This window comes from Galeopterus variegatus, unplaced genomic scaffold (genome assembly GCF_000696425.1).
Source record: "Galeopterus variegatus unplaced genomic scaffold, G_variegatus-3.0.2 Scaffold3260, whole genome shotgun sequence".
NCBI lineage: Eukaryota > Metazoa > Chordata > Mammalia > Dermoptera > Cynocephalidae > Galeopterus > Galeopterus variegatus.
In genome coordinates this window covers 57,641-78,861 of record NW_007729371.1, presented here as the reverse complement: position 1 = coordinate 78,861, position 21,221 = coordinate 57,641, and the positions used below count along the sequence as shown (strand labels likewise).

At 34.9% G+C, this 21,221-nt stretch overlaps 1 protein-coding gene across 1 annotated transcript in view; it reads right to left on the bottom strand.

Moving 5' to 3' along the window:
• STAM (signal transducing adaptor molecule (SH3 domain and ITAM motif) 1) overlaps positions 1–21,221 on the bottom strand; it is a 68,702-nt gene that overhangs the window by 41,892 nt on the left and 5,589 nt on the right. The window contains exon 2 of the mRNA XM_008584434.1: positions 11,651–11,735. Coding sequence (XP_008582656.1) covers positions 11,651–11,735 — 85 coding nt within the window. The remainder of the gene's footprint in view (positions 1–11,650; positions 11,736–21,221) is intronic.

Sequence of the window (21,221 nt, the reverse complement as noted above, 5' to 3'; positions counted from 1 at the left end):
TACAAATACATGGAAATTAAACAACATGCTCCTAAACAATGAATAGGTCATTCATTGTTGAGAAGAAATCAAAAAGGAAAATTAAAAATTCCTGGAGAAAAAAGAAAATGAAAAACATGTAAGAAACTTATGGGATACAGCAAAGTACTTCTAAGAGGGAAGTTTACATAAATAAATGTCTACATCAAAAAAGAAGAAAAATTCCAAATACACAACCTACTTTCACACTTCAAGGAGCTAGAAAAACAAGAACAAACCATCCCTAAATCAGTTGAAGGAGAGAAATAACAAAGATTAGAGCAGAAATAAATGAATTAGAGATTTAAAAACAGTACGAAAGAACAATGAAACAAAGCGTTGGTTTTTCAAAAAGATAAACAAAATCAATAAACCTTTAGCAGAACTAATGAAGAAAAGACTCAAATAAAGAAAATCAAAAATGAAAAGGAGATATTACAACTGATACCACAGAAATACAAGGGATCATAGAGACTACTACAAACAACTGTATGTGAAAAAACTGGAAAACCTAGAAAAATGGATAAATCCCGGACACATACAACTTACCAAGGTTAAATTATGAAGAACTAGAAAATCTAAACAGACCAATAACAAGTAATGAGATAGAAGCAGTAATAAAAATTTTCCTAACAAAGAAATCCCCAGGACCAGATGGCTTCACTGCCAAATTCTACCAAATATTTAAAGAAGAACCAACACCAATTCTTCTCAACCTCTTCCAAAAAACTGAGGAAGAGGGAATATTTCCAAACTCATTCTACAAGGCTGACATTAACCTCATATCAAAATCCGAAAGATACAACAAAAAAGAAAACTACAGACCAATATCCCAAATGAACACAGATGCAAAGATCCTCAACAAAATACTAGCAAACAGAATCCAACATCATATTAAAAAGATCATTCACCATGATGAAGTGGGATTCATTCCAAGGATGCAAGGATGGTTCAACATATGCAAATCAATAAATGTGATACATCACATCAACAGAATGAACGGAAAGAAACCACATGATCATTTCAATAGATGCAGAAAAAGCAGGTGATAAAATCCAATACCCCTTCATGATAAAAGCACTCAACAAATTAGGTATAGAAGGAATGTACCTCAACACAATAAAGGCCATATACAACAAAACTACAGCTGATATCATATTGAATGGATAAAAATTAGATACTTTTCCTCCTAGATCTGGGACAAGGCAAGAATGCCCATTTTCCCCACTCTTATTCAACATAGGACTGGAAGTTCTAACCAGTCCAATAAGGCAAGAGAAAGCAATAAAGAGCATCCAAATTGGAAAAGAGGAAGTCAAACTACCCCTATTGGCAGATAACATGATCATATACATAGAAAACCCTAAAGACTCCACCAAAAAATTACTCGAACTTATAAATGAATTCAGTAAAGTAGCAGGATACAAAATCCACACATAAAAATCAATAGCCTTCATATATACCAATAATGGAACAGGTGAGGAAGAAATCAAGAAAGTAATCCCATTCAAAATAGCTACCAAAAAAATGAAATACCTGGGCCGGCCCGGTGGCGCACTGCTACAGTGCGCCGCTTGGGAGCGCGGTGGCGCTCCCGCCCAGGGTTCGGATCCCACATACAGACCAGTTCCCGCTCACTGGCTGAGCGAGGTGCAGGCGCAACACCGAGGTTTGCGATCCCGTTGCCGGTCCCGGTCCGGTACGGGCACGACACTGAGGGTTGCGATCCGTTGCCGGACACGAAAAAAAGGCAAAAAGGAAAAAAAAAAAAAAAAGAAATACCTAAGAGTAAATGTAATCAAGGAAGTGAAAGATCTCTACAACGAAAACTACAAAAAACTGGTGAAAAGAACTGAAGAGGACATAAATAAATGGAAAGATATCCTATGTTCTTGGGTGGGAAGAATTAACATCATCAAAATGCCCATTTTACCCAAAGCAATCTATACATTCACTGCAATCACTATCAAAATACAAATGGCATTCTTCACAGAAACAAACAAAAAATCTTAAAATTTGTATGGAACCACAAAAGACTCCAAATAGCTAAAGCAATCTTGAACAAAAAGAAAAAACTTGGAAGCATCACCCTTCCTTACTTCAAAATATATTATAAAAGCTATAGTAACCAAAACAGCATGGTACTGGCATAAAAACAAGTAGACCAATGGAACAGAATAGAGAGCCTAGAAATAAACCCATTCACTTATAGCCAACTGATTTTCGACAAAGGTGCCAAGAATATAGAGTGGGGAAAGAAGCCTCTTCAATAAATGGTGCTGGGAAAACTGGATATCCACATGTGAAAGATTGAAACTAGACCCCCTATCTGTCACCTTACACAAAAAACAATTCAAAATGGATTGAAGACCTAAATTTAAGACCCCAAACTATGAAACCACTAGAAGAAAACATAGGAGAAATGCTACACAAAATGGAAGAGGGCAGCACTTTTTTGAGTGAGACTATAAAGGCACAGGCAACTAAAGCAAAAATACACAAATGGGACTACATGAAACTGGAAAGCTTTTGCACAGGAATGGACACTACCAACAAAGTGAAGAGACAACCTACAGAATAGGAGAAAGAGTTTGCAAACTACACATTAGACAAGAGGCTAATGTCCAAAATATATAAGGAATTCAAACAACTCAACAGCAAAATAACAAATAATCCAATTAAAAAACTGGGCAAAGGACTGAACAGACATTTCTTAAGAGAAAAAATACAAATAGCCAACATGCTCACGAAAAAAATGCTCAAAATCACAAACATCAGGGAAATGCATATTAAAACCACAAATGAGATATCACTTCACCCCAGTTAGAATGGCTATTGTCGACAAGACAGAAAATGAAAAATGCTAGCGAGGATGCGGAGAAAGGGGAACCCTCCTACATCATTGGTGTGAATGTAAATTGGTACAGCCACTGTAGAAAACAGTACAGAGGTTCCCCTGAGAACTAAAAATAGATTTATCTTATGATCCATCTATCCCACTACTGTGTATATACTGAAAGGAAACAAAATCAATATAGCAAAAACACACCTGTATGCCTATGTACATTGCAACTCTATTCATAATAGCCAAGAGATGGAATCAACCTAAATGCCCATCAACGGATGAATGGATAAAAAAACTTGTGATATATACACAGTGGAATAATACTCAGCTATACCAAGAAATGATATCCTATCATTTGCAGCAACATGGATGGAAATGGAAATCATCATGGTAAGTGAAGTAAGTCAGACACAGAAGGACAAATTATGCATGATCTCACTCACATGTAGAATCTCTGGGGGAAAAAAAAGTGGTTCTCATAGAAGCAGACAGTAGAATAATGGTTACCAGTAGCTGGGAGGGGAGAGGGAAGTAGGGAGGAGACGTGGTGGACTAACAGGTACAAAACTATACTATCTACCCTAAGTGAATCATTTGTGCAGTATATGCATGTACTGAAACAACACACTGTACACCACAAATATATACAAACGTTAAAAAAGTTTTTAAAAAGAACATATTCAAAGTGCAAATTTGATTTATAACACTCATTACATAAAACATGATCTATACAACATATTAAAAAAAGGCAGAACAGAGTTCAAACGTCAAGTTCGCCTCAATTTTGAGATTGTAAAGTAGGTGTTTTTTATGAGACAATCAATGGAACATGAATATAGATAAATATATACAATGATGTTACTTTACTATTTAAAGAACAAGTTCATGGCTCCATTAGAAAAGGAGGTAAACTAAACTTATACATAATGAACTCTCATGTAAGGTTAGTATGTCTTGATTCAAGATTTTAACTTTCAGTAACTGTTCACATAGACACTAAAGGACACAACACATGAAGGGAGAAAAAACACTAAATTGGGACTAACGAGACCTGATTTCTAATTTTGCCTCTGCTCTCTAGTTCTGGACAAGACATATTAAAATCTCACAACTTTAGTTTCCTCATCCACAAAACCACCTCCAAAGTCACTAGGATTCTATCAGTCTCATTCTACAAAATATATGGTGCTTGTTCCCTCTGCCTCTTCCAAACCATTCTCCCTCTTTCCTAAAGCTCCCCAGCTCTGATCATGTCAGACTATTTTCTTTCTGCAGTTCATTCAAAAACTTCAATTATCCCCTCACCTCTCAATGACTTTAGCTGCTGGCACACTGACATTCTCTCCAACATTACTCCTGTCTGAATTCTCAGAGATTTTAATAATAGTGTAAGTGATGCTTCTTGGCTTTACAACTTCTATCCTACATTAAACTCCCATGGTCACACCCTAGATCTTGTCATTACCAATAACTAAAAATCCTCTGTAATTTCAGTTTCAAGCATTCTATATTTCAGCCATCACCTTCTATTTTTCTAACTCACTCTCTCTTAGAGCCAACTCTGTGCTCATTTAGGGCAACTCACCTCTGCTCCAGCTACTCTGTATCTCAAATTCTCAGAAGGCACCAAAGTTTTCTCTACCTTGCAGCATTCACATACATGCTCTTGCCTCTTCCTGGAATGCAGTGCTTTCAGCTCTTTGTCTCCTTTCAACTCTGAAATTATAGCATAAATGGTAGTACCCCCTCACACCAGTCCATCCCTGAAAAAATCTAAGTCGGTCCCCCTTTTATTCTCCTTAATAGCACTCTGCTCACTATCTTAGCCTGTTACATGTTTATCTGTTTATTCCCATCTTCTACCAGCAGACTGTCAGCACTGTTGATGTGAAAAGGCTATACCTGCTTTATCACCACTGTATACCCAAAGCATAATACCTAGCCAGTAATCGATGTCTGTCAAATAATGAAAAAATGATGGACGCAAAGAGAATGAAACCAACTAAAGAAATTCTGCCATGTTAAGAAAGTAGACGAAACATGAAAATGAAGATCATCCTTTTAAAAAAAACCTAATTTTTTTTTTTTTGGAAGCCCTCTCCTAGTTTAAATTATACTGAAGAATCCTAAATGTGAATCAGAATTCTCATCTGTAAACTGGAAAAATCTACACAGTACCTAGAGCTGCTGTGATAATTAAATAAAATATATATATAGCACTTTAACAGGACCTGGCAAATAATAAGGCATCAGTAAATACTGGCCATTAGTCTTAAAAGAGCACTTAAAAAACTTTGAAATTAGACCTGTAAATTGAGGATATAATTACAACAACAACAACAAAAAAGGAAGAGGTCTGTTTCTTTATCTGATGTTGCCCTTCCAACTCTAAGATGTCCAAGTCAGAGACTACTTTTTCCTTACATAATCAGTAAATATTCTATCTACTTACAGTTGAAGGTCAGAAATAGTCACAGCCCAGTCCAGGACAAGATAATAAAAAGCCAATGGAAAACATTTTTAACGAACTCCTTCCCAAAGGCATACATTTATATTTTGCACAAAACATCAATAACAACTAGCATTTTACCCTTTTAAGTACTTACCCTGAATAAGTCAAAGATTTACTACTTAAATATATCCGTTAGCCAAGTAAAGAAAAAAATTACACCATGTTTTCTATCTTCAATCAACTATATTTTTGGCTAAAGCTAAACAATGACAGTTAACATAAATAATAGCACAAGTTAATGTAGAGGTCAATTACAGAATATTAATTTTAACTTGTTATTGTGGATAATCAAAACTTACCCTTACATTCAGAATATAAACAAATCAATAAAAACTAACGAAGAAAAGTTATTTATTATGTGAAGACATGTTGAAAACTGCTATCATTCTAAAAGTTCTCTTGATTTCTAAACAAACAGAGACTGTTTAGCCCATCATATGACCTAATTGGCTGGGCATTCCTCACTACTTACTCATACACTAAAACTGCACACTAAAAATCATGTGAAAATCTTGAGAAGTCAGAAAAAATTTTCAGAATGTTTTTTATAGTTTTAAGTCTGGCATAATCAAACATTTCAAGGTTTTTTTTTTGTTTTTTTTTTAAACCCTATAGATTTTTTTTGAAATTGATATAATTACTAGAAATTATTAAATAATATGTATTCAATAATTATTAAAGTGTGTCAAATATTCTACATGCCACTAACAAAAAGTAATATTAAAGTAGAAAATGATTTCTAAATTTGTCCATTATTGATAGAAATTAAAAGAAATACATTTCTAAGATTGACAGGCTAGATTAAGGAATTAAGTAAAACAAATGAAGAACAGTATAGATGATATGCTTAGAGTAAATGAATGAAGAAAAATATATTTCCAGTTATGTAAAGAAACAATGGAAAGATACAAAAGAAACAAAAGTAGTTACCTTTAGGTGGTAGGGGTGGGAAACAGATATAGGAGTTGTTAATATTTATCTTTTTAAACTGTTCTAATTTTTGAGCCATGTGAATATATACCTATTTTAAAAAGAAGTACATGCTTTACATCAGCGCATGTATTTCTTTAAATCAGCAAACATAAATATGACATATATCATACACATACATTTGTATGTATGGTTTAAAAAACAGAAAATGTTTAAAAAAAAAAAAGAGGAAGAATTAAGGAGAATTTTTCATGATACCACTGGGAATCAAGTTTCTGGATCATAGTTCTGACTAAATGAAATTTCACAATAATGGCTCTTTCTCTCCCTTAAAACCTGAGAATATTTTCCAGACTACCACAACTCTAAGACAGATGGCTTAAAAATAAACAAACATAAATACCAAAAGATAAAAAAGTCTTAAAATAATATGATCTCATTTCATTTATGCACTAAATAATTCTACTATATATTACTGGTTACAAATCATCTTGATTAAAAAAAAAAAACACAAAATCACTGAAAATGAAATATTTTTCCTAAATTCCTTCCATCCCTGAATCTATCCTCTTAAATGTCTCTACACTTATTTCAGACTAACAACAAATGGCAACAATAATATTTTTTAAAATCTAGATGTTGCCCAATACACAAATCACCTTATAAACTAAATGTATTCCAATCTACAACTTCCTTCTACTTCAAACTACCCTATCTTAATTTGTCTCAGAAAAATTCATGTCCCTTTCTTCTCTTACCCCAATTATATTTCTCAATTTTCTCTACAGCACGATACCTCACTGACAACCTACAATATTGGTCAATATTCTTATGCTACCATCAGCAACCCTACCTAAACATATCAAGTTCCTTAACATAAATCAGATCTCCATAAATTTTACATATATACTAATTATAAAATTATTTAAAAGATTAAAAACAAATTACGAGTGGTAAGAAGGACTGGAGGGAGGGGGGAACGTGTTATTATTCGGTAGGCACAGGGTTTCAGTTTGGGAAGATGAAAAAGTTCTGGAGATGGACAGTGGTGATCCTTCATAACAACATGAATGTATTTAATGCCAATGAACTGCATATTTTAAAATGGTTAAAATGGTATTTTGTATATATTTTACCATGCTAAAAATAAATTAAAAACAAATGATGTATTAGGCACATCATCGTATTTATAATTTATTGCTCTCCTGAAAAGAATCTTAGTTTTCTAAAGTATATCTGGGAATATACAACCCAATTCTGTATCACTTGTCCATTAGGCAGGTCAGCACAGTGCCCAGGGCTCCCGATCATTTTAGAGGCACAAAAAATTGTTTTAATTTCTTTTAAAATAAGAAGAAGAAATGAACTTTTAGGTCAAAAAATGTTTTAATATAGTATACTAATATATTTTTCTTTATAACAACGTAGTAATAAAATATTTTCTATCATATTTTTACTGAGGAAAGGGCCCACGAAGACAAAAGTACCCAGGGCCCATGGAAGTCATAATGTAGCCCTTATGCTTACCATTTCCTACAGGAGATTATCAAGGTACAGCAAGAAAGTAAAAATACAACTTCATATGTATGCAAAACAGTATTCTTAAAGAGAAATCACATACATGAGCAGTTATTGAGGGCTTCATTTTTTTTTTTTAAACTTCAGTAATATTAGAATGGTATCTCAATTATTACTGAATCTTTTTCAAACAACTATAATAAGAGCTAAAGAGAAATATCCCACTTACAAAAACAAATAAACAAATAAAAGCTTGGAAATTAACTTAGTGAGAATTTAAAGGCATTAGAGAGCATTAACTGTTAAGGGAGGAAAAGATAAATAGAAAAAAAGAAGAAAAGGAAGAAGGGAAGGGAAGAGAAAGGGAAACAAAGACTCATTAAAAGAACAAACAGAGCTACTACCTCTTATTAAGTTGAAAATACTTCCTAAGTAAATTCATAGATTTAATATAATGTCAATTAAAATCCCCAAATGGTAACTCAAATACTAAGAAATATATCAAGAGAAAGCATGTGTTCTAAAAATAAATGTATTGGATTGAATTATGTCCCCCCAAAACTCATTGAAGCTTGAGTTGTGTCCCCCAAGTTTTATGTATTAGAAACTTAGCCCTCTCCGTGACTGTTAAGAGGGTGGGAAATCCTGTTATGGCAATTGAAAGGTGGAGCCTTGAAGAGGTGGTTGGATTGTAGGACCACGCACTACTGAATGGAGTAAAGATGGTGGTCAAGGGTATGTTTCTGAGGGCTTTAGCAGAGGAAAGTCTGTCTCTCTCTGCTTCCGCCATCTTGCAATGTGAGACCCTTGGGTCACTGTCGCCACCACCAGATGGACTTTGGACTTCCCAGTCTCAGAAACTGTAAGCAAAAAATTTTGTTTTCTCTGCCGGCCTGTGGCTCACTCGGGAGAGTGTGGTGCTGATAACACCAAGGCCACAGGTTCGGATCCCATATAGGGATGGCCGGTTTGCTCACTGGCTGAGCGTGGTGATAACACCACAAAGTCAAGGGTTAAGATCCCCTTACTGGTCATCTTTTAAAAAAAAAAAAAAAAAAATTTGTTTTCCTATAAATCACCCAGTTGCAGGTATTTTGTTATAAGCAACAAAAATGGACTAATACAATAAATATGAAAAAATAAAAAATCAGCATGTAGCTTTATAAATCACCCAGTTGCAGGTATTTTGTTATAAGCAACAAAAATGGACTAATACAATAAATATGAAAAAATAAAAAATCAGCATGTAGCTAAACCTACTGATACTGGATAAACACAAAAAGGAGACAAATGAAAAATATTTTTTTAAAGCTACAAATCGGTAAACTTCAAATATGTGAGGAAACAATAAAATAGGAAAAAGAACAACGAATAAACATTTCTGGTATAATAACGCCAACATGAAGAAAAACAAATTGATCTCCACACCTTCATTATACATCATACAGAATTTCAGATGGGTTACAAATTTTTTTAACTAGAAAAATACAGAATATTTCTAATAATAAAAGGGGGTTTGTCTTTTGATTTCAAGCAACTGACCAAATTATTATAAAAAGTAGAAATGAAGAATACTAAAGTATGGATAAAAAGAAAATCAACAGACTGAAAAGATAGAGGAGGGACTTCATAAGTTGAACGCTAGATCAAACTTTTATCTGTAAACCACACAGGGATGGATCTAGGTTGGTATCTAGTCCTCAACAGACAACTGTCACAAAATGTGACTTTAATCAAAGGCAGGCAGAGTTGCACCCATTTAACCATGTACCAACTACTGTTATAAACACTTCATATATTAAGCAATCTCACAGTCACAACAACCCCCCTAAGAAGAAGATACTATTTTTATTCTTATGTGATAAACTAGAAAAGTAAGACCCAGCAAGTAAATTTCTTACTCAATGTGACATGCTCTGTGGTCAGATCCAGGAGTAGACCCTAGGCAGTCTCGCCCCAGAGTCCATGCTCTCAACTACTATTTGCTTTTTTCCTCTGTACAACAAAAATTCATGGACCATTTATTCCTCAAATCTCAGCTTTCTAGATATGTTACTAAAATTCAGGACGAAACACAAACAAGAATGGTTTTGATAGTGTTTTGAGGATTCAGAGAACCATGATATATCATTGTCAGTAAAGAGGATGAGGAAAGGCTTTATGAGAGAAATATCTAAATTGGGGTCTGGAAGGAGATGAGACAGAGAGATAGGAATTGAGATAGGAAAACATTCCACACTGAGGGAACAGGACCAAAAGCATTAAATGAAGGTAGAAAATCACTAGCAGCTCAAATAATTGAGTTAAAATGACTGGTATATAGGAGAGATGTAAATAGAAAATAAATAATTCCGAAGACTATGAAGTTTACACTTAACTCAATACGGAAGGAGAGTAACATGAACACAGTTGTTATATGGCAACTGGATATAAGAATTAGATAAGAGATGGAAATGAAAAGAAATGCAGAAGGTTACTTCACAAGGTAAGGAATGTCTGAAGTAAAGTGGGCAAATAAAAATGGAACAAAAGGAATGGATATGTAGCATACAGTAGTTACTCCAACTTCAATTACATTAATAAATGGGGTCAGAAAGTATAAGACTTAATATATTAAAATGTAAAGACAACAAAGGCAATGGGTAGGGCCACATTTTGGAGAATCTTTGGGAACCTAATAGGGGACAAAACGGGCTAGAGTGAAGGGGTAGACAGGCCTTAAGACAAACTGCCTGGGCGTGATTTGGCCATGCTCAAGAACTTGATTAAGGGAGACTTTATAACATCAATGTTTTGAGAGACATTATGAAGGTAGATTGACAGAATTTAATAACAAACATAAAAGTGACTCAGGTTTTAAGTGCAATGAAAGAATCATCTTGTCATCAACAGAAACAGAGACAAAGAAGGGAGATTAGGCTTAAAACAAAGAGTCAGGAGTTCAGGTTTCTAGATGGTGAGATTAAGGTTAATATAGTATGATATCCAGAAATGATGCTCTGTCCACAGGACTAGTGCTCGGTAAGAACAAGATATAAAGACACAGATGTTATCCACATAAAGACACCTAGAAGTTGTGAGATTTCAAAAGAAAAAGTATTAGAAAGGAAAAATTGATCAAGTAAAATTTAAGGGACATCTATATTTAGAGGGAAAGAAAGAAGATCCAAAGAAGGCACTGTCAGAGGTTTAAGATTACCACCAGAAGACTCAAGTATAATGCAGCAGTGCTTCTTAATCTTTTTTACATGAAAGTACACAAATAAGAAAACGTTATTTATGTGGCACAATGCAGTAAATGAGACTGATAATGGTCAGTGATCTAAAAAAAAAAGAATAACCATAAAACTTGGTAACTGAGAAATCGCTTAGGACTAAAAATCAGTGGAAAAAACTATATTTCAGAAGAAAAATATAGGTGATCTTTTTTTTTTCCTTTTTGTCTTTTTTTGTGACCGGCAACGGATCGCAACCCTCAGTGTTGCTCCCGCACCTCGCTCAGCCAGTGAGCGGGAACCGGTCTGTATGTGGGATCCGAACCCTTGGCGGGAGCGCCACCACGCTCCCAAGCGGCGCACTGTAGCAGTGTGCCACCGGGCTGGCCCCCGAAGGTGATTTTTAAAGTGTCAACTTTTTACCAGTCATGTTACCATAACTAGTTATAAGGAGTAACCTAAATGGCATGATTCTTCAAATCTTTCTACTAAAAAAATTCTCCATTTAAACTAAATTGTAATTTGAATATTCTTTACCTCCTAACTCTTCTTTTCTTCATGTTCATAAAAAGGAAGAATGAATAAAACTCCTTTGAAACTTTGAACACTTACCCAGTACGAGACTGACCAACTTTATCACAAATATCCAAAATGAGGCCCCAGTCCTCAGCAGTATTCATCTCACTGGTTGCTTTCTCTGTAGATTATAAAAAGAATTGCAGAAACATTATTTTTAAAATCTTTAAAAGATATATAATCTCATTAAAATCACCAAACTGTAGAATAGTTAAATCTCAACAACAGGGCCCTGCCCAGGGGCCCGGGGCATCAAGCCACAGACCAGACCCCCCCCCCCCCCACAACCAGGCATACCACCAGCACCAAGGAGCATGCCAAAAACATCACCTCCATGTGGGTGGCCCACCACAGCCACCACAGTAACCATGGATGCCACGAAAGTGGCTAGACATCATAACCACCATGCAGATGGTCTGCCAGCCACTGGAGTGCATTGACACAAGGAGAGTCACCAGGAGAGACCAAAGGAAAGAAAAGGATGTCACTCTCCACAAAGCCCATTCCAGAGTGACAGAAGAAACATCTGCTCTATGGTAATAGTGGGGGACCTGAACACACCTTTCAGCATGGGACAGATCATATAGATAACAAATCAACAGAGTAACCATTACTCTTTCAGGAGAAGAAAAGAAATCTAGGGTTATCAGTGGTGGGGGGGAGGAGGGAGAGGGGATGATAAAGAATAAGTACGATTTGTAACAATATATGTACTAGTAATATTGATTTGATCAACATATGTCAACATTGAATCCCCAAAATATGTATAATCAATTATGATTCAATAAAAAAAAGTAAATAAATAATAAATAAATTTTAAAAAACAAATCTCAACAACAAATCAGAATAGTTGCCAGTACTCTGGTTAATGGGATTTTCACATCCATTTTTAAAAGGAGGAGGGGTACCCTTATTATCTATGGCAATTATTTTACCCATTCATACTTCAGGGGATTTTTTGCATAAAAAATAAGCCATTGATTTTTCTTTATAAAAAAAAGTTACATAGATATCTATTACCTCCATCTGCAAATAGAAAGAAACATTATTGCCATTATCAAAAAATTCTTTACTTGATAGTGAAGGAACATGGGCTAGGCACAGATTTCTATGAAAATGTTTTGGGCAATTAAGTTAGTTATTTAGCTAGTTCTATTGATTTGGGTTGTTTTGAGAATGGAAAAGGAAGACTGAAGGAAAGAAAACCAAGCTTTGACTGAATATTTTTCCCAAATAAAACCTTGATATTAAAAACATAAATAGAATAAACTGTACCCCAGGAGCATGCACAATGAAAAAAATAAATTAAAATTAAAAATTAAATTAAATTAAAAATAAAGACATATATAGAAGTATGGAAGACTGAACAAAATCATCTCATTTAGCTCTCTCCCTTAATAACAATATCTCAAAAGTTACACCAGGTTAATAATATAGATATGTGGTACCCTACTTAGAAGACTCGAAAAAAGAGAATCATATATTGGCAGTGAGGGGGGAAAAATCTTAAGACCAGCCTCTTTTACGCCACTGAGTTCTCAGAAATCTCAAGAACAGAAGTAGCAGAAGTTATGCTTGGAATTGTGAGTGAAGAAGAAAGAGGATTTAAGTTTAGGAGGAATGAATAAAAGCTGTTGAAATGTAGGTAGGTCCCTGCTTTGTCTTCATTACTCAAAGGCACTAGCAACCTCTCCCCACTGGAGCAGCAGAGTGAAGGTTTGTTTCCTGGAGGTCAAGCAAAGCTTTTCTTGATTAGTAGACACTAGACATGGTGTCTTACACGGGCACAAAAAAATAAAGGAATTACTTCCAGTTGCGGATTCAGCATATAAGGAGCGTGGAAGTCATCACTCTGTCCTAACTAGTAAAAACCTGAACAAACTGAAAAATTCACAACTCTTCTTAGATACTTCAGGGAAGTGAGCTCAAAGGGTAAATCTCTGACCCAAAAATTAGAGAGACAGACAGGCAGATTAGAGAATCAAAACTTATCACAGGCAGAAATTTCCACAGGAACCAATGGCGAGTTGGAAAACCTAAACTGTAATTGAAAAATTACTGGAGGCTCAATGAGGACAAGTGTGATGGCTAAAAACTCCAGGGGGAAATCATAGGGGGAAACCCATGCCTTTTGTGAGTTTTACCTCCAAGAGTTACATTACGTTCTCAGGGTGAATATATGAGAAAAATCCTCTCCTGCTCCTGGCAGGAGAGGACGAAAAAGAACCACTGTAAAATATAACAGAGCACTGTGTTCTTAACAAGGCCTGCACTTAAGAGAAACTATTTACGAGTGCCTAACCAAATAGAGTTTTACTAAAGATTAACTCTCCCGAGGTAAGGAAAATTTCCAGCTGATGCCTCTTTTAGAACACCCAACTACACCACACTTTAGCTGTCCTGTCGCACCTATGTGGGTGAAAGACTGAGAAGCATTTGTGAAGTTCATAGCCCAGGAGCACAGGCTTACTAAAAGACTAATCATAGGACTGTAATACACTTCCCCTCCTGCCACATACTACCACTTTACTAAGGTCTATTTAAAGGCCACTGAAGGCCTAGAGTTCCTTGTCTCCAGTATATCATGTCTGGGATTCAAAAAAAACTTACAAGACATACTAAAATGTAAAAAACACAGTTTAACAAGACAGGGAAAGAATCAGAATCAGACCAAGATATGACATGGATGTAGGAATTATGAGACCCAGAATTTTTAAAACTATGATTAATATACTAAGAGCTCTCACGGAAAATGTAGACAACATGCAAGAAGGACAGACGATCCAAGCAAAGAGATGGAAATTCCAAGAGTGAATCAAAAAGGAATGCTAGAGATCAAAAACTACATAAATAAAATGAAGAATGCCTTGATGAACTCATTAGTAGATTGCAAATGGCTAAAGAAAGAATCCCTGAGCTTGAAGATATATCAATAGAATATTCTAAAAAAAGGAAAAAAAAGACTAAAAAAAAAAGGAATGTCCAATAATTGTAGGACAAGTACAAAAGGTGTATATCTGCATAATGGGATACCAGAAGGAGAAAAAAGAAAGGAACAGAAGAAATATTTGAAGTAATAATGTCTGAGAATTCCCCCCAAATTAATGTCAGATACCAACCACAGATCCAGGAAGCTCTGAGAACACCAAACAGAATAAATACCAAAAAAAAGAAGGAGAAAAAAGAAAGGAACAGAAGAAATATTTGAAGTAATAATGTCTGAGAATTCCCCAAAAATTAATGTCAGATACCAACCACAGATCCAGGAAGCTCTGAGAACACCAAACAGAATAAATACCAAAAAAATACACATAAGCATATCATATTCAAACTGCAGAAAATCAAAGATAAAGAAACAATCTTAAAGAAACCAGAGGAAAAAAATACCTTACCAGGAGAGGAGCAAAGATAAAAATACATTTAACTTCTCAGAAACCACGCAAGCAAGAAGAGAATGAAATGAAATACTTAAAGTGTTCAGAGAAAATAAATGTCAACCTAGAATCCTGTACCCTGCAAAATTATTCTTCAAAGGTAAAGGAGAAATAAAGACATTCTCAGACTAACAAAAATTGAGGGAATTTGTTGCCAGTACACATACCTTATTAGAAATGTTAAAAGAACTTCACAGAGAAAGACAATGATATTAGGTCAAAAACTAGGATCTACATAAAGAAAGGAAGAGCATTAGAGTTGGAATAGCTGAAGGTGAAATAATAACTTTTATTTTTCTTATTCTTAATTGATCTAAGAGATAAACGTTTATCCAAAATAATAACAGCAACAACATAATCATTATGTTTGCTTTTATATATATATTCTTTTGCATACCTATACATAAGTGAAATGAATGACAGCAATGATACAAAGAACAGGAGAGAGGAATCAGTAATATTTTGTTATCATAAGGTACTTGCACTACCCATGAAGTGATATAGTGTTATTTGAAAGTAGACTTGGGTTAATTGTAAAGGTGTATTGCAAATTCTAAGGCAACCACTAAAAAAAGTTTAAAAAGAAGTATAACTGATATGGTAAGAAAATAGATAAAATGGAATTATGTAATAGTTGAAACCACAAAAGGCAAAAAGAAGAGAGGAAGAAAAAAATAGGAACAAAGAACAAGAGCAATGAATAGAGAACAGTAACAAATATGGCAGATATTAACCCAACTATATTAATATTTTAAATGGCAATGGTCTAAATACTACACCACTTAGGGCCAGCCCGTGGCTCACTTGGGAGAGTGTGGTGCTGATAACACCAAGTCAAGGGTTAAGATCCCCTTACCGGTCATCATTTAAAAAAAAAAAAAAAATACTATACCACTTAAAAGATAGAGATTGTCAGAGTGAATCAAAAAACAAGATCTGGCTCTATGCTGTCTATAAGAAACCCACTTTAGACATAAAGACACATATAGACTAAAATTAAATGCATGCAGAAAGATACACCACGTTAACACTATTCAAAAGAGAGTGGAAGTAGCTATATTATTTTCAGACTGGGCAGACTCAAGGAAAGTTATCACAGATTAAAGAGACGCACTACATGATAAGGAGTTAATTCTCAAGAAAAACATAACAATCCTTAATGTGTATGCACCTATATGTGAGACAAAAACTAATAAAATTGCAAGGAGAAATAGAGAAGACACTCTTATAGCTGAAGACTTCAACATCCCTCCATCAGAAATGAGAAGATCAAGCAGGCAGAAAATTAGTAAAGACATAGTTGAACTCAACTAGATATAACTGACACCGATCAATTACTTTGTCCAACAACAGCATAATACACTTCTTTTCAGGCTCACTTGCAACATTCACCAAGATAAACCACATTCTGGGCCATAAAACACACCAAAACAAACTTAAATGAATAGAAATCACACAATGTCTGCTTTTAGACCATAAAGGAATTAAGTGAGAAATTGGTAACAGAAAAATAGCTGGAAAATCCCCAAATACATTGAGATTAAATAACATACTTCTAAGTAACACAAATCAAGAAAAATTGTTCTGTATGTTGTACTAAACGAAAATGAAAACACAACTTATCAAAATTTGTGGAATGCAACAAAAGCAGTGCATAGAGGGAATTTACAGCATTGAATGCATATTTTAGAAGAGAAGATCTGTAATCAGCAATTTAAGCTTCCACCTTAGGAAAACAGAATAAGAACAAAGTAAATCCAAAATAAACAGAAGAAAAGAAATAATGAAAATCAGAGTAGAAACTAATGAAACTGGAAAAGGAGAACAATACAAAAAATCAACACAACCAAAAACTGAACGTTTGACAAAATCAATAAGATTCTAGCCAGGCTAACTAAGGAAAAAAGAGAGAAGACACAAATCACTAATATTGGAAATAAAAGAGGGAAATCACTATAGATCTCATGGGCATTAAAAGGAAAATGAAAAAATATTATGAACAACTCTATGCCCACATACTCTAGATGAAATGGACCATTTCCTTGAAAGACACATTCTGCCAAACTGATACAAAAGAGATAGACAATCTGAATAGGCCTATATCTATTAAAGAAATTGAACCAATATTTAATATTATTCCAAAATAGTAAGCACCAGACCCAGATGGTTTCATTGGTGAATTCTACCAAATATTTAAAGCAGAAATTATACCAATTCTCTGCAATCTCTTGCAGAAGATAGAAGCATAGAAAACTCACTCTATGAAGCCAGCATTATTCTAATATTAAAACCAGACACAGACATTAGAAGAAAAGAAAACTACAGACCAATATCGCTCATAAACATAAATGCAAAAATCCTCAACAAAATATTAGCAAATCAAATTCAACAATGTATAAAAAGAATTATATGCCTTGACCAAGTAGGATTTATCCCAGGTATACAAGGCTGATTCAACATTCAGACCATTGCCTTCCAAGAGAAGATTAGAAAACTCCTCCCTCGGGGCTCCAGGTCAGCCCAAGAGAAAAGACCTAAAGATACTAAAGATAGCGATATGATGGGAGTGTGGGAATTCCCCGTAAATGGCCCACCAAACCAATCTATGATGAAATTCAAAGTGAACAAGGCTTAACCAACCACTTAATCAGAGCTTCCAATGTGCTTTTGATTTCTCCAGCTTTAACCATGAGCAGACGACCAAGGATTATCAGCTATCTGAGAAAATCTTCACACGTGGAAGATAAAGGAAAACATGAACAAACAAACAAACAAAAAGAAAACAGAACACAGAAAAAAGCAACTAGGAGGGAAAAAAGCTTCAAAAAAAAAGATAATTATCTTCCAAGACAACAGCTATACAAAAGCAGAGGGTAACCAGTCTTGGGTAACCAGTCTTAAGTGGCACACTGCAATTCAAAGATGCTGAATGATAACATCACCAAGGTCTTTCAATAACAGTCTCCATTTTTAAACCTGAGATGGATTTTGGGGAGGTGGGGTAGAAGTAGGACTGACTCATATCAAGATTCTAATCTGTAATGGTTGGTCTTGATTATGTAATAATGAAATCCCTGCTTCCATCTTCTCAATGCCCTGCTACCAGGATCAACAGAGAACACTCATTTCCACACTTTTGACCTACTACTGAGAGCAGAAGGTAGGTCATGCTAATTTAAAAGCAGAAAATAGAAAGTGGCCAACTCTGTCCAAATTCTATGCAGGCTTACAATATGTGAACCATATCACAGCCCTAAGAGATATGCTATGACCTACCAGTTAGTCACTACTACTGGAGAACTAGAATAATCATCTAGTAAGGAGGCAGTGGGTCTATGCATTTTATTAAAGAAAAAATTATTAAATAATTTTTTCTTTAATAAAATGCATAGACCTTAAATAGCATTAGTTCAATGATTTTTCAAACTTTACTTTTAAATGCAGAAACCCTCCACAATGCAGTGCTAAGTATCCATAGGGTTTGCATACGATTACAGTTTTATCACAAAGGAAACAAGTCAAGACCAGTGAATGTAGAGATATACAGGCCAGGTTTGGAGGGTCCCAAACACAAAGTTTCTGTGGCCCCAGGACACATCACCATCCTGGCACACTGGTGTGTATCACCACAACATGTATCAACAACCAGGAAGTTCATCCTGGTGTGTATCACCACAACATGTATCAACAACCAGGAAGTTCATCCTGGTGTGTATCACCACAACATGTATCAACAACCAGGAAGTTCATCCTGGTGTGTATCACCACAACATGTATCAACAACCAGGAAGTTCATCCGAGCTCCAGTGTCCAGAGTTTTACTGGGGTTTCATAACACAGGCATGATTTATTTAATGATCGGCAACATCGCTGAATTCAATTTCCTTCCCTCCTAGGAGGTCCCATGACTCAAAGCCTAAATTCTTTAATCACATGTTTAGTCTTTGGAGCAGCCAGCCCCCATACTGAGTCACCCTGTTAGCATAAACTAAGGTATAGTCCCAGGGCCCACCATGAATAACAAAGATGCTCCCATCACACAGTAAATTCCAAGGATTTACAGGCTCCATCCCAGGAAAAAGACCAAAACTAGTCAAAGTATTTATGATTCAACAGTCTTTATAAGAAAATTTTATCTTAAGAGAAATCCAAATATATAAAGTAAATCCAAGTAGAAGTGCTCTGATTGAGAAGTCCCAGAGGGCTACCCCAGAGGCCCGCAACCCCTCTGAAGCCCAAGAAGATTCAATGAGTCATTCTGAACAATATCCCTCAAACATTTATTGCATCTTAGAAAAGCAAGTTATTACCTTGATTTGGTAGTGCATTATAATAATTAATTCATCATTCTTACTGACTAGTAGCCAAGAAGGCCTTTTTTTAAATACCTAAGTGCATTTTTTTAAAAGACCACATTTAAATCTTAAACCCTTACTTAAAATCACATTATTTAAAAATATAATAGCTAAGAACACTAAAATTTAACTTATTAAAAAGTCAATAGTTAACTAAAAATGGTAGGCCTATGTCTGATGAAATATAAACTTCCTATTATCATAATTAAGTATGACCCTACAGTTCCTGAATTAATGGCATGACCAGAAATGTGTGGTACAGTTATTAGTAGATATTGTGTTAAACACTCATGAATTACCTTCTTCAATTTTCTAGCATAAGTAGGATCAGCATCTAACCCAAACTTATATAGATTAGAAATACAACCCATTTCAAAACTCCAAAATTGTTAACATCATTTATTGATGCTGCCTCAAAATAAAATCAATGGTATAATTCTTCTCAATTATAAAAAACAAGTATGTTTTAAATCAGAAGAATATGAACTACTACTAGCAGTTCAACATGGTTTTGTGAATAGCAAATTAAGTAAAAATTATTTATTTTCTCAGAAAAAAAACAGGGTTTGTGGGAAAAGGAAAAGTAACAAAATAACAGACACGCTTTTAAAGAATTCAAATCTTCATAATCATTTCATTTTACCCTCAGATTATCTTAACATTAACACTCAAGAAAAGGAGACTGACAAATTTGTCCAGCCGTACCCTCCGCAAAAAAAAAAAAAATCACACACACAGCTTCATTTGAATTTCAATAGACTTCTCAATGGGTTGGAGAATTTTTTCATAAAAAAAGGACTTTTGATTTTCTCAAAATTTATGACTGTCAAAGATTTGGGGAAGTGAGAAATGCTGACAGGATAACTGCCCATCATGGTTAGGCTGGGAAAGGACTGTCATTCAGTCACCTTAGAGATGTAACAGTTCATCCAAAATGGCCAATGCAGAAACCAAGCCTGAAAGAAATTACCCTCTTTTTGCAATAATGGGAATCAATTCTCCGAAAATGTTTTATCTAATATCCCTAACTCTTCTGACTACTGGAAAATGTATCTACAAAGCAATCTGAAGTTCTGCTAACTAGAAAGGGAATGAGGTGTCAAAAGAAGAGCATGGAAGCATTTCAGAGAAGAACACAAAATAGATATGATAACCTAAAAGCATTAGAAAGAACAGCTTACAGGAGAGGTAAAACAGGAACAGAAGAACCAAAGAACACAATTTCTTAAGCCAGTGGATATCAGACCTTTAACATACTTGTATTCGGGATTTTCACATTTCTTTCCTCAGTATGTTTTAGAATCCAGTAGTCACCACATCTAGTTCTAACTTTATTACAAAAGCAGCTAAATGTATCCATTGCTTACTGTATGCCAGGTACTGTGCTAAGTGCCTCACATGCATCATCTCTTTAGAACAATGCCAATGAGGACCAATGAAGGAAAGGCTATGTCAGGCCAGAGGATTCACACCTGACTGAAAAGCACAGTGCTGTAAAACCAACAAGGAGCAAAATATGCCTTTAGGAAAGGAGTAGAAGGTTAGGCTGAAGAGATAAAAAGGAGCCAAATGCTAAGAAAGAATCTTACATGCTATGCTAAGAAGTTCAAATTACTGTGAAAGCTGTAGATTCGCTGAAATATCTTAATCAGAGGATCCATATGATTACATTTACATTTTTTAAACTATCACTATCAGCCACCTGGAAAATGACTGGGGACAGACTGGAAGCAGGGAAAAACAGTTAGAGGCTACTGTATTAATCTAAGAGAGCAGTGATATAAACCTGCCCTAGCAGTTGCAATGAGAATAGAAAGG